The sequence below is a fragment of the Rhinopithecus bieti genome, unplaced genomic scaffold (assembly GCF_001698545.2).
Source record: "Rhinopithecus bieti isolate Rb0 unplaced genomic scaffold, ASM169854v2 scaffold_35859, whole genome shotgun sequence".
In the NCBI taxonomy this organism is placed as follows: domain Eukaryota; kingdom Metazoa; phylum Chordata; class Mammalia; order Primates; family Cercopithecidae; genus Rhinopithecus; species Rhinopithecus bieti.
In genome coordinates this window covers 318,695-339,220 of record NW_016814962.1, presented here as the reverse complement: position 1 = coordinate 339,220, position 20,526 = coordinate 318,695, and the positions used below count along the sequence as shown (strand labels likewise).

General features: G+C 61.1%; 2 protein-coding genes across 3 annotated transcripts in view; both read left to right on the top strand.

The window, feature by feature from the left end:
* Positions 1–10,846: 10,846 nt before the first annotated feature.
* NUDT14 (nudix hydrolase 14) lies at positions 10,847–15,670 on the top strand. Its single transcript, XM_017852845.1, has 4 exons — positions 10,847–10,965; positions 11,631–11,695; positions 11,887–12,124; positions 15,349–15,670. Exons 1-4 carry the CDS (start codon positions 10,949–10,951, stop codon positions 15,587–15,589), a joined length of 561 nt encoding a protein of 186 aa, XP_017708334.1. The 5' UTR covers positions 10,847–10,948; the 3' UTR covers positions 15,590–15,670.
* JAG2 (jagged canonical Notch ligand 2) overlaps positions 12,042–20,526 on the top strand; it is a 39,474-nt gene continuing 30,989 nt past the window's right edge. For both annotated transcript variants that reach the window (XM_017852844.1, XM_017852843.1), the window contains exon 1: positions 12,042–12,124. The gene's annotated coding sequence lies outside the window, so the exon portion shown is untranslated. The remainder of the gene's footprint in view (positions 12,125–20,526) is intronic.

Genomic DNA, 20,526 nt, shown 5'->3' with positions numbered 1-20,526 from the left:
AGTAGCTGGGACTACAGGCGCCCGCCAACTCGCCCGGCTAGTTTTTTGTATTTTTTAGTAGAGACGGGGTTTCACCGTGTTAGCCAGGATGGTCTCGATCTCCTGACCTCGTGATCCGCCCATCTCGGCCTCCCAAAGTGCTGGGATTACAGGCTTGAGCCACCGCGCCCGGCCCCTATTTCAGTTTTATCTCTAACTCGTCTTTCAGAAACTGCCAGCTCAAGCATCCCCAGGCCAAGATGCGGCAATGTGGGTAACACGCGAACAGAGAGTGCGTGCTCGTTTCCAGGGCACGTGGCACATTCTCCACACGGACGTATGTCAGGTCCCCAAACGGGCCTCAGCATGGCCTGAGAAGTGGAAGCAGCCCCTGGAGGCAAACAGACAATGAAGCAATGCCTGCAAAACGCTGCAGGAAAGTGACTTCCAGCCTAGACTTCTTTTTTTTTTTTAGATGGAGTCTCGCTCTGTCACCCAGGCTGGAGTGCAGGGGCACGATCTCAGTTCACTGAGATCGCTCCCAGCCTCCACCTCCCAGGCTGAAGTGATTCTCCTGCCTCAGCATCCTGAATAGCTGGGACTACAGGCATGTGCCACCATGTCCAGCTAGTGTTTTGTATTTTTATTAGAGACAGGGTTTCACCATGTTGGCCAGGCCGGTCTCAAACTCCTGGCCTCAGGTGATCCACCTGCCTCAGCCTCCCAAAGGGCTGGGATTACAGGCATGAGCCACCACGTGCGGCCCTAGCTAGACTTCTATACCCAGCCCAGCTATCATTCAAGGATGAGAGTGTAATAGACATTCTCAGATAGGCACAGTGCTCAGAATGTGTCTTCCATGCACCCCTGTCTCAAGAAGTGGCTGCAGGACGGACTCCACCAGAGCAAGGGGAAGGGAGCCTTCAGAGGCCTGTGAAGGGAGGGTCTGGAGGCTGGCTGTGCCTGCGTGGGAGCTGGCCATTGAGAGTAGAGTGTGACACCGGGTGGCACCTGCAGTGCAGCTAAGGATGCTGCTTTCCCACTGTATGTGTTCTGACTCATGCCTGGGACCTAGGACACGGTGGCAAGGCCCTGGGGGTTTAGAAGCAGAGCTGCAGAGCAGCCCCTGCCAGCCTTGTCAGATGCCCTGACTGTGGGGACCTGGGCATCCTTAGAATCCTCCAGTCCCCACCCACTGATGGCCCTGAACGGCTCCTGTGAAGTCCCCGGGAGGCTGAAGACACCTTGACCCCAGGCTCTGTTCAGTTCTCTTCTCTTGGGACTTCCAGCTGACAGGGTAAGGTTGAGCCTACTGTGAGATTAGGCAAGACAAAAGATAATGTAGCTTAGGACGTGCAAAACAGGCTGGGTCACTGGCTCATGCCTGATTGCACTTTGTGGGGGCCCAGGAGGGAGGACTGCTTGAACCTAGGAGTTTGAGACCAGCCTGGGTAACATAGCGAGACCTCATCCCCCCAAAAAATACAAAAAAATTGGCTGGGTGTCGTGGTGCACACCTGTAGTCCCCACTACTTAGGAGGCTGAGGTGGGAGGATCACTTGAGCACAGGAGGTCGAGGCTGCAGTGAGTCAAGATCGCACCACTGCACTCCAACTTGGGCAAGGGTGAGACCCTGCCTAACACAAAAACAACACCCCACCAAAAAAAAAAAACCAAAAAAACAACCTAACCATCACCAAAACTCCCTATCATGGGTGAAAAGAAAAGGCTTTTCCAGGTGCCCAGAAAAAAACAGGAGTTCCTGGGCTCTCCCTGCCAAGCACCTCACAAAGGCAGGACCTTCGGCCTGGGAGGAAGCCTTTCTATACTCAGCCTCCTCTGCAGCGCACTCCTGGGTCACAGGTGCTCCAACCTGCTCAGCCCCTTTGCTTAGTGAAGCCGCCCTGTTCCTACTCAGTGCAGAAGCTTGGCTGCACACACACTCACAAACACACACATATCCCACACACACCCCCCACACTCACACCCCCCCACACACACCTCCCACACACAGCCCCTATACACACACACATACCCACACATAATCCCCCCCACACACACCCCCACATATACTCACACATACCCCCCCACACACCCCTAACACACCCCACACATACCCCCCACACACACCCACACACACATAACTCCCACACACACCCTTTATACACACACACACACCCCACACATTCACACACACACACATATACTCACACATATCCCCCATGCTCACACACACATACCCCCACACACACACCTCCCACACACACCCCCTACACACACACACACATACCTCCCACACATACCCCACACATAACCCCCACACACTCACACACACACCCCCACACACACATACCCCCACACACCCCCTATACACACACACACACCCATACATACCCCACACATAACCACCACACACACACACACACCCACACTCACACATACCCCCATGCTCACACACACACCCCCACACACACATACCTCCCACACACACCCCCTACACACACACACACACACACCCCACATACCCCACACATAACCCCCACACACTAACACACACATACCCCACACACACCCCACACTCACATACCTCCCACACACCCCTATACACACACACACCCCCCCACACACCCCCATACACACACACACACACACACCCACACATACCCCACACATAACCACCACACACACACCCCACATATACTCACACATACCCCCCATGCTCACACACATACACTCCCACACACACATACCTCCCACACACACCCCCTACACACACACATACCCCCACACATACCCCACACATAACCCCCACACACTCACACACACCCCCACATATACTCACACATACCCCCACACACACACCCCCAACACACCCCACACATACCCCCCCACACTCTCACACACACACATACCCCCACACACATACATACACCCCCACACTCACACACATACCCCACACACAACCCCCTCCACACACCCACACCTCCCACACACCCCTATACACACCCACTCACACCCCCCCACACATAGCCCCCACACCCACACACACACACCCCCAAACCCCCCACACACATACCCTCGCACACACTCACACACACCCCCATACTCACACTCCCTCTCTCACACACTCTGCCTTATACACACACACACACATATACACACATACATACACACACATACACACACACATACACACACATACACACACACATACACACACACATACACACACATACACACGGCCCAGCCCCCTGCCGTTCCTCTGGGTGTGGTCTCTGCTGTACCCCCTTAGCCCCCCGCGGCCAATCCTGGAGCCTGCCACTCTGCTCACTTATGAGCACTCTGCACCCAACTCCTGCCCACACCAAGTGGACTTCCGTGCCCACACCCCAAACCTCCTGACCCCCCACCCTGACCCTCCTCCAACTTCCCCTCAACTCAGCCTCTCTCCGGACCCTCCCTCTGCACTTACCTCGGACTCTCTGCCCCCGGCTCCCCTACGTCCCTCCTGCCCCTGGCTCCCCGACGTCCTCCCCAGCCCCCAGCCCCTCACCTGGGCTCTGTCATGTCTAGAGCTCCCTGCTCAGCGTCCTCAACTCTCTGACCTACTTGCTGCCTATGACCTTACTGGGAAGGAGCTGAGTCCTGGAGGAGCCCAGTGGCCCACCTTGTACCTGCCCTCCATCCAGCATGACCCAGGAGCATCCCCCAGCCGGGCGTCATCAGGAAGCTTTGCTCCCCAGGCTCCCTCGGGGCCCACACCCAAGCCCCCTGCCAACGGAGGCCACTTTGCCTCCCTCCCCTCCAATCTCATCCTTAGCAGGGGACCTTGCCTCATTCCCCTTACAGAGGAAGGACAGAAGCCCACAGCAATCTCTCCGTGTCCTGCAAGAACCTGGCCCACTCGCTGCAAGGCAAGGCCCTGGGCCGCAGATCCTGGTGCCACAGGGTCCTGCTCTGGTGGTGACGCCCTCCCAATGCATCCTCCCCAGAGTCCAAACCTGGATCCCCAGAACCTGCAAGTATGCAGCTTCTGTGGCAAAGGGGACTTAGCAGGTTTGACTACAGAAGGACCCAAGATGGGAAGATGGTCCTGGGTGACCCCGGGGGCCCTAAATGTGGTCACAAGGGCCTCAGAAGAGGGAACAGGAGGGTGGAAGTGGAGACATGAGGATGGCAGCAGAGTCAGAGAGAGGACGGAGGGGCACTCTGATGGCCTTGAAGATGAGGAGGGGGCCGGGGGCACCTCCGGAAGCTGGAGAGGACAAGGAATGGATCTTCCTCTGGAGCCCACAGAAGGAGCCGCCCTGTGAACCTTGACCCTCACCCGGTAGGATGCATTTTGGACACTCATCCCCCAGGGCTGGAAGGCCATGGCTGTGCTGTTCCCAGCTGCTGGGTTGGCAGTGGTTTGTCTTGGCAGCCCTGGGGAGCTGACGCTGGTGCCCTCTGGCCCTGCTACAGGGCGTCTGCAGGGGCCTCTGCCACTACACTCAGCAGGGTCTCTGAAGCTCCCACACTGCCAAAGCCAGAGGTGGCTTTTCAGAGCTCTCCACCGTGACTCAGTGAGTCCTCTCATTCCCCCTCCTGCAGCCCCTCCCTAAACCAAGCTCCTCCTCCACCTCCTCCTGCACCCGCTTCCATGGGGACCAAAGCCACCCTCTGCACAGCCACCGCTCTGGACAGCCAAAGGCCCTCAGACCAGTCCCCTCCTCCCCTGGCCCCAGGCAGTTGCGGTGACCGCCCACAGGGGCAGTGACCTCCCAGAGGGCCATCTGACCACCTGCCCTGCCCAACCCCTCCAAGACTCCCAGTGCCCCAGGGGATGTGCCAAACACAGGCCAAGGGAACTGCCCCCAGGGCCATGGCCCCTCTTCCGGCCTCGGTCTCCTCCTGCCAGGACAGCTTCCTTTCTCCTGACTTGGATCTTCGGGTTCCTGGGGAGGGTCGTGTCCTCAGGGAGGCTGTCCTCTGCCTACTGGCATGCCTGTCCTAATACCTTGTGACATCAGGCCTGTCCCGAACCCCCGTTTGAGCCACCCCAGTGCACAGAAGGAACTGGTAAAGTGTCTGGGCTGCTTCTGCCTTTTCTCCCTTTCCATCTTGTGAGGAGGGACAGCAGGTCTCACTTGCCCTGTCCTCGGCTCCACCTGTGGGCAGTGGCCCTATGGTCATAGACAGCGTGGAATGTTCCGAACAGCCTCAGTGACATGGGTTTTCCTTTTTTTTTTTTTTTTTTTTGAGACGGAGTCTCGCTCTGTCGCCCGGGCTGGAGTGCAGTGGCCAGATCTCAGCTCACTGCAAGCTCTGCCTCCCGGGTTCCCGCCATTCTCCTGCCTCAGTCTCCCATGTAGCTGGGACTACAGGCGCCCGCCACCTCGCCCGGCTAGTTTTTTTTTTTTTTTTTTTTTTTTGTATTTTTAGTAGAGATGGGGTTTCACCATGTTAGCCAGGATGGTCTCGATCTCCTGACCTCGTGATCCGCCCGTCTCGGCCTCCCAAAGTGCTGGGATTACAGGCTTGAGCCACCGTGCCCGGCCAGGTTTTTCCTTTTTAAAAACAAAAAATTGAACCGAGCCAGGCATGGTAGTGTGAACCTGTAGCCCCAGCTACTCAGCAGGCCGAGGTGGGGGAATTGTTTGGGGCCAGGAGTTCAAGTCCAGCCTAAGCCACATAATGAGTCCCTGTCTCTAAATAAAATTTGTTTAAAATGGAACTGAAATTCACAGAACATTAACCACGTCACAGTGCACACCGAGTGGCATGTAGTACATTCATACTGTTGTGCGACCACCAGCACTTAGTTCCAGAACCCTTTCTTCACCCCAAAAGGAAAGGAAACCCAGCATCCATTAGTCAGCATTCTTCATTCTCCTCGCTCTCAGCCCCACCAGCCCACAGCTGCTTTTCTGTCTCATGGATTTACCTGTTCTGGACATTTCTTTCTCTCTCTCTGTCTCTCTCGCTCTCGCTCTCTCTCTCTTTCTTTCAAGATGGAGTCTTGCTGTGTCACCCAGGCTGGAGTGCAGTGGCGAGATCTCAGTTCACTGCAACCTCTGCCTCCTGGGTGCAAGCAATTCTTGTGCCTCAGCCTCCCGAGTAGCTGGGATTACAGGCGCGCACCACCACGGCTGGCTAATTTTTGTATTTTTAGTAGAGACAGGGTTTCACCATGTTGGCCAGGCTGGTCTCAAACTCTTGACATCATGTGATCTGCCTGCCTCAGCCTCCGGAAGTGCTAGGATTACAGGTGTGAGCCACTGCGCCCGGCCTGGACATTTCATATACACAAAATTGTGGAAGACGTGGCCTTTGCATCTGGCTTCTTTTGCTGAGCATAATGTCTCAAGGTTCATCCACACTGTAGCCTGTGTGGGAATTTCTCTCCTCATGGCTGAGTCGTGTTACCTTACACGTCTACACTGCATTTTGTGGATCCATTCACCTGGAAACGGATGCTTGTGTTGTTCTTCCCTTTGGCTGTTGTGAACAAGCATCTGTCTGAGTGTCTGTTTTCAACTCCTTTGGGTAGGCACCCAGGAAGACAGTTGCTGGACCACAGGATAATTCTACGCTTAACTTTTTGAGGAGCTGCCAGGCTGCGTCCCACAGTAGGCACCTTGCTGATATTTTCATGCAGCTCAGCTCTGCAGTCCGCACTGCCCGGCACCTCGACCTGAGTGAGTCTGAGGAGCACGGTGCTCTGTAGAGCTGCTGGCTCTCCCAGGGGCTCCTTGATGGGGCTACTGTTGCCTCTGCCTGCCCCAGGGCTGCTGCGGCTGGAAGCTGAGACTCATCCTCATTTTCCACACAACCACAGGCAGTAAGGGGCCTGCACGGGACATGCGAAGGTGCGCACTTACCCTGGACCCCTCGTGCACCAGAGGAAGAGGCCTGCCTGGCTGTGGGATGGGGTGGGGCCAGCTTCTGGGCTGGGTGCTCTGGTGGGTAAACTCTCTGGCTTCTGGGACACCAGGAATGGCTAAAGCGGGGAGACACAGGCCCCTGTAGAGCTACTGGGGCGGTGACAGCAGGACTTGGATGCTGGCTTCATGACCGTGTTCCCCAGCATTCCCACCTGGTGATACCCCTTCCCTGGAATCTGCGGGTGGCCCAGGACTTTCTGACCCAGAGGATGCAGTAGGAATGACACCATATGACATCTGAGGCCAGGTCACACAACGCCTGGCGGCCTGGCCTGGTGAACGTGCTCTGGAGGGAGCCAGCTGCTGCGGGAGAATCCGACTACCCTGAGACCACCAGGCTGCGGGGAAGCCCACACCAGCCACAAGGGAGGCCAGCTGGCCCTGGCTGTTCCAGCCACCCAACTGAGGGCCAGGGGTGAAGAGGCCATCCTGGACGGTCCACCCCTCTTGGCCTTCAGACGACTCCAGCACCAGCTGCCACCTGATTACAACTGCAGAGAGACCCCAAGGCAGGGCTGCCTGGCTGAGCTGGGCCATCCATAGGCCAGGCGATAAAGGGGCACTTTTAAGACATTAAGCTTTGGAGTGTTTCATTACACGGCAATAGTGAACAGGGATCTGGGAGTCTATTTCAAGCCCATATGGCCAGTCCACCCTGAGCTTGTTCCTCTGGGCCATAGTTCAGAAAGCAGGTGCAGGTCAGGGTTCAGGGCAGTGTGGGCCTTAGCTCCCTTGCCTCAATATTGTTTCCTGCCTCTGTGGAGGCCATGGTGGCATTTGGGGGGAGTCCTTGGAATCCATGCCCAAGGAAGAACTGCAGCTGCCTGGGACCCTTCCACACCCAGGAAGGACCGTCATCAAGGTAGAACTTGCAGGAGGAGGGAAGGGCAGCTGGCTTTGGAGTGGAGGAGGGACAGCTGCAGAGACAGAGTGGCAGCTCCCAGCCACCCTCAACACCAGGAACCTCGAGGGGAAGCCCCCTCGGCCCAAGTTTTGGCCCCTCCCGCGCCCCACTCTCCTCTCACCTGGCTTCTTTCCAGAGCCCTCTGTCTGGTCTCCCGTGACTCTTCCTGGGCCCAGTCCCTCCCTCCCTGGGGTGCTGCTCCGTCCCCAGCCCCGCCCGCGGACCCCTGGAGTAACTTAATCTCGGGGTTGTGGTCCATCCCCAGAGTGGGGAGGCATCCACTCGGCCCATCGCACCCATGGGCCAAGGGGCAGGCCCTTGGCTCCAACCACCTCCAGGCCCTCCCTCCCCCAGCCAAGAGGTCCCGAGTCCCACCCAAGCACTGTACCCCGGTCTGGCTGGCCCCGCCCGGAGGCCGGGGTCGACCCAGCCAGTCCTTCCTCTGCACGACGCCCACGTGCCTGCGCGGCTCCCCTGGCACCGCGGCGACCGGCGCCCCAAGGCGCTCAGCACCCGACAGGTGGCACCTGCGAGCCCCGNCCCCTGCCCCAGTAGCTGGGACCACAGGTGCACACCACCACACCCGGCTGTTTTTAAATTTTTTTGTAAAGACGAGGTCTCACTGTTGCCCAAGCTGGTCTTGAACTCCTGGCCTTGAACTCCTGGCCTCAACCGATCCTCCCGCCTTGGCCTCTGAAAGCATGGGGATTACAGGCATGAGGCATATGTGTTGGGTGAAGGAGCTACTGCCATCCTCTTCCCACATCCAGTGGATCACTGAGTCCCAGCCTGTCTTCTTCTAAGCCCAGCTCTGTCGGGTTCGGGCCCCACCTTTGGCTTGCATGCCCACCTGCCCCCAGCAGATCTCCCCTCTGCCAGAGCTCCTGAATGCCATTTAGGCAAAGACTACCTTCCTGGCCACAGTCAGTCCAGCACCCCCAGCCTCTCTATCAGGTCAGGTGGTCCAGGTCGCCGTGCCCCTCTGCTTGCCTGCCTCCCTCAGGGGGCATCCTGTCCCCCCATCACATCCAGGACACTGCCCCTCACCATCCTTGTGAAGCCCTCTTGGCCCCCAGCCTGAGAGAGGCCCTGTGCCCCTCACTTCCCCTGTTGTGGGAGTCCTGTTGGCTCTGGAGGACAGGGGATCCCTCTCCCCAAGGCAAAGCTAAGCTGGTGGTGCTGGCGGGGGGCAGCTGGCATCAGTCGAGGTACAGCAGGTGGGGACATGGGGTCACTGCCCTTTTCCCTGGTGGCCACATGGGATGCCTGCTTGTGGCTGCACAGTTCCCACAGGGCTGGGCCTCAGGCAGCAGGTACAGGACAGCCCAGTCAGGTGCCCTCTGTGGCCCTGGTGGCAGCACTGTCTCCCTCACTTCCCGTGAAGCGCTCAGGGCAGCCCTCGCAGCCTCAGCGGGCAACCCACTGGCACTGCTCTACTGAAGGGCTCTGGTAACCAGAGCTGAGCTGGTGTGGGCCGTGGCTGTGGTGGACACAGATGTAGGCTCAGGCCGGGCGGCGTCTCCTCAGGGCCAAGAGACATTGGGTTGGACCTTGGCTGCCACCCAGGGACAGCTGCAGCCCTCAGCTTTTTGCTGCATCCAGCCAGGGGAGGCCTGTGATGTCAGGCAGACCAAAGGTGGGGGACCCCCATGGCTCTGAGGTGATGCGGCTTTGTTTGCACCCAGCCCTGCCCCCCTCTCCCAGGCCTCAGTGGCCTCCCTGAACCTTCCTGCACCTTGACCTGGCTGGACCTAAGGGTCTGACACACCTTTGACCTTGAGCTGAGAGGGTCCTTGAGACCTGCATGGGGTGATGTTAGGGGGAAGCAGTGGTGGAGAGGGGGCATGGGCATAGCAGGTACATGGCAGGCTGTGGGCAGGGGGCTTCCCTGAAGCCTGCCCTGGCTGAGTGGCTGGCTCTGGGGTGGCTGGATGTCAGGCAGGCCTGGGCTCGCCTCCCGGGAGTGGTACCCCACAGCCTCTTGGGCAGCCTGACCTGCACAGGACACTGGCCCTCCCTTCCCTTGGAAATGGGCACTCTCCTCCCAGGACGCCTTTGCCTCCCAGCCAAGCTCAGAGGGCCTCTGTGCCTCTGCCTGCCTAGAATCCCTTCCCTGACTTCTGTCACCTCTTCCGGAAGTCCTCAGGAAGGCTGCTTCCCTCTACTGCAGTCCCAGCTGCACTTCCTGTGTCTCTGCTGCTCAAGCCTCTGTCCATTTCACAGCCTGGGCAGAGGCCTCAGGGTGGGATGAGCAGCTCACCTGGGCCTCGGAGTGGCAGATGGGCTGAGCTTGCCAGAGATGGGACCCCGTGGGACCCCAGGCCCAGCCCCCAACATGGGAGTGCATCTCAGAATCTGTCAGTTCCAGCCTCCCCCAGCAGGCCCAGCCCACACACCTGCCCACCCAGGGTGCAGGGGCCTGCCAGGGCGGCGTGCCCAGCATGTGGGCATGGGAAGGTGGAGGGTGGCCACGGGAGAACAGGACCACAGGGTATGTGGGAAAGCCAAGGCCAGAAACTGGGGATGGGAGGGTGGGAGGCGGGGCCCAGCCTGGTCACCATCACAACAGTCACCGAGTCCTGCAGTGCCATCTCCTCCCTGCCTGGGGTGCCACCCTGTCCCGTCCGCTCCTGGTGCCGGCCCCTGGTGCCCTCGGATCTCCCCCTGTTCAGCGGCCCAAGGAAGCTTCAGCAGGAAAACCTGACCTCTCCTCTGCCTGTGGGGCCTCCCTGCCCTGCTGTGAGGGAGTCATGCCTGCCTCCCTGAGCCTCCCTGAGCCTCCCTATACTTGGTGACAGTGTGCGTCTCTCTGCAGCCCCTTGTGCTCGGTCTGTGCTGGGCAGTGTTTCATGGGGTGCCTGGACACCTTCCCTGCCTTTTGCCCTGGTCTTCTGCCTCACTCCTAGGGTATTAGGCTGTCCTCGACCTCCCTGCCCCTCCCAGGCTGCTTGCGCCTCTGCCCACGGGAGCTGCAGCTCCTGGGTCCCGTGGGCCCAGGCCGTGAGCCGATCTCCCTGGTTAGGAGTGGGTGCAGCGGGTCTGTGGCCTCCTCGGTTCCCCAAGCACCTCTGCCCATCCTGGCACATTGTAACCGCTGATCTGCCTCTTCTAGAACGGTGCCCAGAAGTCCTGGGACTTCATGAAGACGCATGACAGGTGAGAGCCTGGCCCAGCCCGGCCACTGGGGAAGCCCCAGACTGATGTCCACGGGAACGCTGGGCCCAGGGGGAAGGGGCCCTCTCCTGCCTGACGTTTCTGTTCCCTGCGTGGGCTCCAAAAGTCCCTTCTCTCTGCCTGGCCTCTGAGTTTCCTGTCCCTGAGGGGTCAGCCTGAGGCCTGGGGGCTGAGTCAGGTCTTAGCTCAGGGCACCAGGACCATGATAGTGGGCAGGTCCTCTCAGGGCAGGGAGAGGTCGTCCCGGAGCCTTTGCCCCTAGCATCCAGGGTCTGGGCTGGATGGCGACATGGGTCGAGGAGTGTGGCCGGTGGGCAGCTGGTCAGTGAGGGCCAAACGTCCTGTCAGTCACCCGGCCGCGGCTGCTAGCACCCTGACCTACTCAGCTGCCCATGTGTCCTTCCCTGCCCCCTGCTTCCTGTCCTGCCAGCTGGAATACAGCAGGTCTGGGTCCTGGCCGGACTCTGACCCTGGACAGCTCTTGTCCTGCCTGGGCCTCAGCCATCCTGTCTGAGCAAGGGGCCTGACCTCCCTGGGCTGCTGGCAAGGAGGTGGGATGGCCATGCTGGGAACAGAAAGGTGGGAGGCAGGGCCCCAAGCAGGGCCAGTGGAGTGTTTCTGTGCTGAGCCCCTCCCACCGTGCACAGCGTGACCGTTCTCTTATTCAACTCGTCTCGAAGGAGTCTGGTGTTGGTGAAGCAGTTCCGGCCAGGTGAGGCCAGCTGGGGTGGGAAGGGGATCCGCAGGGTCACCTTCAGGTCCCTGTGGTCCTGAGGGTCTGAATATAGATGTGGGAGGGGGCTCCAGGGGAAGCTGAGGCCCTGGGAGGGGGCCTGGCTGCGCGGGTGACCTGGAGGTGGCCACCACGTGGCTGTGAGCATAGTCTGGCTTCCTCCCACACAGCTGTGTATGCGGGCGAGGTGGAGCGCCACTTCCCAGGGTCCCTAGCAGCTGTAGACCAGGACAGGCCCCGGGAGCTGCAGCCAGCCCTGCCCGGCTCAGCGGGGGTGACAGTTGAGCTGTGTGCCGGCCTTGTGGACCAGCCTGGGCTCTCGCTGGAGGAAGTGGCTTGCAAGGAGGCTTGGGAGGAGTGTGGCTACCACTTGGCCCCGTCTGATCTGCGCCGGGTCACCACATACTGGTGAGTGGGACCAGGCCCTCAGGTCTGTGGTGTGGCTCGAGATGGGAGGGGCTTCCTGGGAGTGAGGGCCCTGTCCCCAGGAGTGTGCAAGCAGGATGGATTTCTCCTTGTTTTTCAACATGGGATTAGGGGAGGGTTGGACAGAGTGCGCCTCAGAGCCTAAGCCAGGCCGGAACCTGGGCTCTTGGGGCTCTCTGGAGCGTCTCAGCCCCATGCCTCCAGCCTGCGGCCCCCAGCCGTGTGGGGCAGGCCGGGTGGCAGCTGCTGCTGACAGGTGCCTCTACTTCCTGTAGGATTAAGACCGGGTGCTGGGGGTGGGGGTGAGTCACAGCTCTGTTCTCAGAGGGTGGCTCAGGAATGAGGGAGAAGCTGAGTCCTGGGCTGGAGAAGGAGTGGCTCCAGCTCTCCTGGGGAAGAGGCACGGCCTGGAGCCTGTGCTTCGGGACGTGACCCCACCAAAGTCGAGGCGCCAACTCCTGCCCCGTAAGGCCTGCCAGCTGGGGTTGCCTTCCCAGGACAAGATGTTGGGATGAAGCCCATCCACTTCCCCAGGGACACTACGATGGGCTCCTGACTCCAGCTGAGATCTTGGGGAAAGAGGAGGGTGTCAGAGTCCCCCCAGCCCCACCAGCTGAGCACCAGCCTCCACAATCTCCTCTGGAGGCCAGGGCCCACTCCACTGGGAGAAGCACCGGAAGTCTCTGAGCCTGTCAGCCTGGCACATGGGCCACTCAGGGTTGAACCTGCGGCCCTCCCGCCTCAGCAGCCTCAAGGACTTCACCTGGGCGCATTCCTGCCTGGGTAGGTGGACTCCAAGTTAAAGGCAGCATTTCCACGCTGGGCCAGGCATGGTGGCTCACTCCTGTAATCCCAGCACTTTCGGAGGCCAAGGCAGGTGGATCACCTGAGGTCAGGAGTTCGAGACCAGCCTGACCAACATGGAGAAATCCCGTCTCTGCTAAAAATACAAAATTAGCCAGGTGTGGTGGCAGGAGCCTATAATTCCAGCTACTTAGGAGGCTGAGGCAGGAGAATCGCTTGAACCCGGAGGCGGAGGTTGCGGTGAGCCGAGATTGCACCATCGCACCCTAGCCTGGGCAACAAGAGCGAAACTCTGTCTCAACAAAACAGAATTTCCACGCTGAAGGGTGGACTTGGGTGTGAAGGGTGGGCCTTCTTTTTCTGCAGGTGTACACCCCGTGGCCGGCCATGCCCACTGTGCCCCACCTCCCTGGCCCGTGGTACTGAGCACAGCTGGGAGGCATGGGAGGGGTTGGAGTCCCCTTGGTCCCCCCGGAGGAGGTGGGCCTGGGCAGAATCCTGGCAGAGGGGCTGCACGGCATAGGCTCTCAGGGCAAGTGGTCAAGCAGCCCTGGTCGCGGTGGTTCTACTGGCACAATCTCTGGGCCACAGCCTGATTGTGAGGGTGCTGGGGAGCCAAGGAGGGCTCTGGAAAGTGGGCATCCTGCTTAGACTTGCATTGTGAAGAGCAGGCCGTGGCTTCAGGGACGCAGGACTGGAGATGCGGCTGACTAGGGGTCAGGGCCTCTGTCTTTGAGGGCCTGATGGGGGCTGGACTGACAGCAAAGTTCACCCACCCTGTGGCAGGGCCCGTGGCTCCCTGTGTCTGATTCTGGAGGTGAGCCAGGCCTCTTACCTGCCGCTGCAAAGGACAAGGCCCGGGAAGGCAGTCAGCTTGGGGCGTGATGGAGTGAAGTTGGAACGTGCCCTGGGGTGGGGGAGGCATTGCCCAGCCTGGCTGGCAGATTCCTCTCAGCCCGGGCCAAGGGCCGGGCCTGTCTCCTTCACAAGCCAGCGGAAACCGGGGCTGGAAACCCCAGACCCGCCACTTCCCCCAGAGGTGCAGCTGTGGCCGCCACCGGAAATGGGCCATCAGGAAGGGGTCTGCGGGAGGTGAGGGGCTAGAGGGCAAGGAAGCAGCTGGGTAAGGTCGGTCTGGGGTGGGGAGGCTTGAGGGTGGGGCATGGAAGCCCCCAGTATGTTCCCTGCCCATGCATGTTGGGCCCATCTCAGAGGGCGGCCTCCACCCTGCAGGCCTCCAGCTGGCCTCGGTTCATGGTACCCGACAGCCCCTCCTGGGGCGAGCCAGGGCTCCCCCACCCCCTGGTCATCTTCCCAGATGCCCCTCAGTCCCGTTTCTCCCCAGATCCACACCTCGCCTTCCCCTTCCTATTCCAGAATGCAGCCTCGCCCCTCTGCCATCCTGTCCTCCTAGCCCGTGGTCTACCTCCACACACACCAGTCCAGGCACCTTCCCTTGGTGCCTGAACCCTCCTGGCTGCCAGCAGCCCCCTTCTGGCCACTGCCCACTGAGGGAGGGGGCTCCCTCTCACCCCTCCCCAACCTGGGCCACTGGACCTGATCCTGGGGACCTCGCTGCCACCCCACCCCACTCTGCCATGCTGCGGGGGTCAGTGCATGCTCTCCCTAGTTTGAAACTTGTGTCCAGTGGGTGCCTGGTGGGGAACCCTTGCGGGAAGGCCATTCCTGGCGTGCTGGGGTTTGTCCCTGCTTCCCAGCCAGCCTGTGTCCCCGGGTATGGGCTGGGGTCTGGCGTGGGCCTCTGCAGCCAGCCACAGACTGAGGGGCTCCAAACACCACCAGGAACAGCCTCAGGGTGTCTGTGGTTGGGGGCTGCATACAGGGGTGGGGTCTTCTGCTCAGCCTTGACAGGTTTCAGGCAGGTTGTCAGCCGGATCTGCAATCTCATGGGGGCATGGGGCGTCCTTGGCCCACGTGGTTATGGCAGAATTCAGGTCCTGGTGGCTGGCAACTGGGTCCCACCTCTCTGCTGGCTCTTGGCCCCTCCCAGCATGGCGGTTGCTTCCTCTTCAGGGCCAGCAGGACAGGTCTGAATTTCTCCCTCTCTGGTGTTGAACCACTCTCTGGAGGGCTTCCTGATTGGGCCATGCCCGCCTAGGATGCTCTCCCTTTTGATGAGCTTAAGTCACTGCCTAGGGTCCTTAATCACGTCTACAATACCCTCCCCACCTGGCGAGTACAACCTGATCAGGGAAGGGATGCCCTGCTGGGGGAGGGGCCACGGGCGTGCACACCAGGTGGGCATCCGGGTGGGAGAGGGCATCCCAGAGTCCTGCCTACTGGAGAGCTGGAGGGAGCAGAGTAGAGAGGGTGGGTCAGAGGGTGGTAGAAGGGCCAGGGGGCCAGCGGGGTGACTCAGCAGACCCTGTCTCAACCCGTAGGTCTGGAGTGGGACTGACTGGCTCCAGACAGACCATGTTCTACACAGAGGTGACAGACGCCCAGCGTAGTGGTCCAGGTGGGGGCCTGGCGGAGGAAGGTGAGCTCATTGAGGTGGTGCACCTGCCCCTGGAAGGCGCCCAGGCCTTTGTAGACAACCCGGACATCCCGAAGACCCTCGGCGTCATCTTTGGTGTCTCGTGGTTCCTCAGCCAGGTGGCCCCCAACCTGGATCTCCAGTGAGACTCCAGGGTTCTAGACAGAGGCCAGTCTTGGCCACTTACCCTACACCCTGCAGACCCAATAAAGGCTTACATAGCTCCAGCCTCTGCCTGCTGGTTCTGAGCTGTGACCAGGGCCTTGGAGAGGACTGGGGAAGGGGCGGGGAGCAGTGACCCTGACCTGAGATGGCCCTCGGGACATGGCGAGCTCTCCGGTAGCAGGAGCAACTGGTGGCAGGCCATGCAAGTGGCTGGTGTGGGGTTGAGGACAGGCCTGGGGATGCCATGGGCAGGGCCAGGCTGTGCCTTCTCTTGGAACTAGGAGGGGTGCGGTCTGGGACTCATGGAGGGTGGCATGGCACGCCTGGGGGTGGGCCTGCTGGTCACGGGGCTGCAGTGTGAGCTGTGCTCCCAGGAGTGGTGGCTGAGCCAGTCCTCAGTTGTCGGGATGGGGCAGGCAGCACTGCAGGCTGCTCACTGCAGGGAAAGTGCGCTGCCTGCTCCTGGGGCAAGTGAGCAGTCCCCACCCTGATGAGCTGGGCTAGAGCCACTCCACAGGAGCCCGGAGCCAAAGCTGCCCCATGTCGGGGGCCCCAGTAGCTGTCCATGCACCCCCAGCCTTGGAAGTTTTCCAGGGGACCTTCCTCGGCCTGTGGGGTATGCAGAAATGTCTGCAGGCTTGCCCCCAGAGGAGGGGGTGGCGGCACAGGGTGGGGACACGGGGCCAGTGTTCTCCTTGACATGGGCCAGGTTCCTGGTGCTAACCCGATCCTGGTCCCGGGGCACGGCCTCAGCCTGGGCCGCCCAGCACCAGGCTCTACTGGCCCCTGAGCGTCTCTGGCCCGTATGCCGTGGCCTTGCCTTCTGACGTGTCCTGAGGGTGGGGCTGTGGGAGATGCGTGCAGCTCAGAGCTGCTGCCCAGGTGCCCACAATGCTTGTGGGGCAGGAACCCTGCTGACCTGGTCTGCTTCCTGGGCCACAGGTGCACAGTAAGGGCTCCGCAGGTGAATGGCTGTGTTGGCACTGGTTGTGGGCATTTGAGGGCACTGCTGGGCCATCAGTCTTGGGCAGGATCCTCTCCTGGACATCATTAGGTCCAGGCTCTGGCTCTCAGGAAGATAGAGAAGGGGACTGTGAAGTGAAGGGAGCCTCAGTACCCTGCAGGGGGGCACCCTGGGTGGGGAGGAGGGGACTGACCCCCTGTTATCATGCAGCACAGTGCCAGGCAGCCTGGCACTGGAGGCTGTCCTGAGGAGGCTGTGCCTCAGGGGCCCACAAAAGCAGTGCCACCTGTATGCAAATGCTGGCTGTGGCCCAGGTGGAACCCTGTGGGCATCAGCAAGGCCAGTGACAGGGCTGCCGCAGAGGGGCTGTCTGGTATGAGGTGTGTGCCAGGGAGGGACTGTCACGTATGGGTGCGTGGGTCTTGGCCAGCCTCAGCTTCCCCCTACCCAGATGAGGCCCCAGCAGGATATTCACAGGACAGGAGCTCTGCCTGACCCACAGCAGCCCTGCTGTGCTGCCCTTACCAGCAGCCTGCCTGGTGACCCCACGAGAGTGCAGTGGGCCCTCCGGGCTGACCAGCAGAGGCTGCCCACTGCCTCAGAGGGACCTCTCGCAGGCACCAGGTGGGTCTGGCCCCTGAAGCACCGAGGGGACAGGTGACAGGGCACCCGGACCTGGGTGCAGTCCAGCCCCTCACTCTGCTCCGCAGCCTGATGGGGTGGGTCAGCAGGCAGCGCTGCCGGGCCTAATGGAGCTGGCATTGATTTCCCGGCACTGGAGAGGGGGTTGTAACCGGAAACTCCCCTCCCTGTCTGCTATATTTAGCACTGCAGGACCCGGCGGAAGCACAGCTTACTCCAGAGCCTCGCCGGCTCTGTCCAAACCCCTGGCAGCCTGTCCCCAGCCTGGTCCCCAGGAATGCCCGATGGGCCCAGAGCCCCTGGCCAGGCTGAGTGGCTGCACCCTTGCCCTCTGCACACAAGCTGGGCACTGCCTGCTTCAGAGCACACCCAAGCCCCTCAGAGTGGGAGACCTCCAGGCTGGGGGACGGGTGGCTCTGGGAGGCTGGAGGGTGCTGTGGTCCAGCGGGCCCCAGGACAATGACAAGGTCCCTTTCTAGAAGAGACTGGATAGCCTGGTCTGGTGAGGGTTGGGGCTGGAGCCCTGGTCCCCGCTGATCTCAGCCCCTCACCCAGCAAGGTGCAGCACCAGGGGGCAAATGCTTTTTGTCAAATCTGTATAAGGGGCAAGGGTTCCCACTGCTGCCTTCTGGGAACTCAAACCAGGGTCCAACTGCCTGGAATTTCTGGCTCAAGGGCTGCAGAAATTCCTGCAGGAAAGGGATCCCCTCTCCGATGCCTCCTATGTCCCCCTCCTCCCCAAGGGCGGGTGCGGCCACCTTCCTGACCTGGGTCTTCTCGTAGACATCATGAGGTCCAGGTAGTGGCCAGGACCTGGGGACAGGACCGGAAGGAGACAGTGAGAGGGAGCCACCCTGGGCAGGAGGGCAAGGACTGACCCCTTGGTACTGCCCTGATGCTCACCCACCTGCCCTGGGCCATGGATACCCAGGCAGGTCTCACTCCAAAGGACCTGGAGGGAGGCAGTGGGGTCGCCATCCCCCTGCTTGGCAGGATGGGCTGGGCTCTGTACCCTGAGGCTGGGCAGGCCAGTGGGCAGGGCTCCAGGCAGGTTGCGGCCCCTACCGGGTTGAGCTTGAATCTTGAGATGAGTGCGCATCCCTCACTGGGGCCTCCGCGCTGAGACAGCTCTGAGCTGGGGACGCGTTGGCTGAAATGCAGATGCTGCGGGAACAGGCCCCACACAAGCCCTCAAAGTTCAGCCGCATGGCCACTAGCCGCTGCGTGGCCTCTTCAATCCTTTCCTCCCACAGCTGGCCAAAAGCAGGAAGCTGGGAGCTGGAGCAGGGAGGGGAACCTGGAGGGGCTGTTCCCTGGGTTCCCTCCTACGTTGGAATTCCCCCACCTCAGCCCAGCCACCATCCCCTCCCCTCACCTGCACCATGGCAGATCCTTGACCTCACCCCTGTGCCTGTCCCCTCCCCACAACCAGGGGTCTTTGTGAAAATGTAGGTCACTGCAGCCCACCCAGCTCAGTTGCTTTGGTGACCCCTGTGGGGTCTTAGCGGGAGGACTCTCATGTCACCACTGGCCTTGGGTTGTAGTCAGGACCCTTACCAGGGTCCCGCTCCTGTGGCTCCAGGGCCTTGACACATGCTGTTCTCAGCTCCTGGCCCGACTGACCCGTGCCCGTCAACCCTCTGGCGGCCCCCTATGCCAGGTTCCGCATTACTTGTCTAAGTCCTCTCTCCACCCCTGGGCCGGGAGCTCCTGAGGGTATGCAGGGATGGAGTCTCCCTTGTTCACCACTTGGCTGAGTGCCCAGCAGAGGCACCCAGCACCCCTCCCCCACCACAGTGGGGCAGTGGGCATAGGTGGGGTGGAGCCCTGGGCCTCTGGAGCCGGGCAGGGTGCTCCTCTGTCCCGGGGCTTCCTTCTCTCGAGGACCTGAGTACCTGCCCCCAGGCCAAAGCATAGGAGGGGTGGCATCTCCACAGGGAGCCCCTCCCCCCATAGGCGGTAATCACTGCCCACATACCGGAAGGCGGAAACTGGGAGGCTCTGAACACAGCTTGGATTCTCTTATTTGGTGGGGGTCTCTGTGCGGGCCTTATCCTGGCTTATGTCTTAATCCCCACGAAGCCTACCTGCTACTAGGTTTGGGGTGGGCATTCTGAGTAAGCAGAGCCAGCTGAGGCGGGCATGGGGGGCTCTGACCCTCCCATTTAGGGACCTTCAGCTGAGCCTGCGGCCTGGATCCTGGAGGGGCTGCTAAATAGGGATGAGGCAGGCAGACCTTGCATATGGGGTGTTCACAGGCCCTGTGCCTCCAAAGCTCTCTTCTTTCAGCCCTCAGCCCCAGCCCCATGGTGGCAGTGACTTGCTCCAGGCTGGGGGGCTACACTGTCACCCAGCTCCGGGCACAGGGCAGATTTGCCAGAGGAGCTAGGGGGAGAGAAGACAGCTCAGTTATCATGGGGATGGGTTGAGGACCCCTCTGGTCCATGTGGGGATCTTTAACCACCAAGGTGACCCCTAGCCTCGGAAAGGACTGCACTCAGTGGAGGAGAGGCAAGGTGTCCTTGGTATTGACCCTGTGGCGGAGCCTCGAGGTCACCCAGGGAGAGGGCAAGGAGGTGACTGCAGAGGATGGGGTGTGGAAGCCTGGTGACCAGGGCAGCAGGGGGAGGCCTCTCTTGGAGTAGCCTTCAGAGACAGGCACTGCCGACTTTTGTTCCCGTTTCCCTCCTTTTGCCCCCCAAACCCAGACCTGAGCTTGGGGGCGAGAGGCGGGAAACGGGGAATGCGGCCCGAGCATTTCCTGAGGGCATGGCCTGGCGACCCGAAGACAGCGCCGAGCTGAGCAGTCTGCACCCTGGAGCATTTGTTGACTGGCTGCATGACCGGCGCGCCTCGCAGAGGGGAAGGCAGGGGTGTCGGAGGGGCGCAGCGCCCCCTGCAGCCGGCGTGGAGGCGGCAGGAGCGGCGCGGAGAGGGGGAGATTCCCGGAGGAGGTGGGGGGCGCGCAGTAGGGGCTGGGCCGGGCTCTGGCCCCAGGGCCGCGCCAACCCGCGTGGGGGCCGAGCCCTGATCACAGCAGGAGGCGGCATCTCCTCTGGGACTTCGAGGAGCGCGGCGGTGGCGCACTGATGGGAGGGGACCACACGGCAACCTCGGGGCACCCCACCCCTGGTTTCTGACACCCGGCGGGAGCCCAGGCCGAGGAAGGGAGGCCGCTTTGCGGCGCTGGCGCCCGCCTCGCCGACTCATGCGGAGGTGTGAGCGGGGCCCCAGCGGCCCGCGCTGACCCTGAGGCCCCGTGTCCCCGCCGCCCGGGCGCCCTGGGAGGCGCACGCCAGGCCGGGGCGCTGG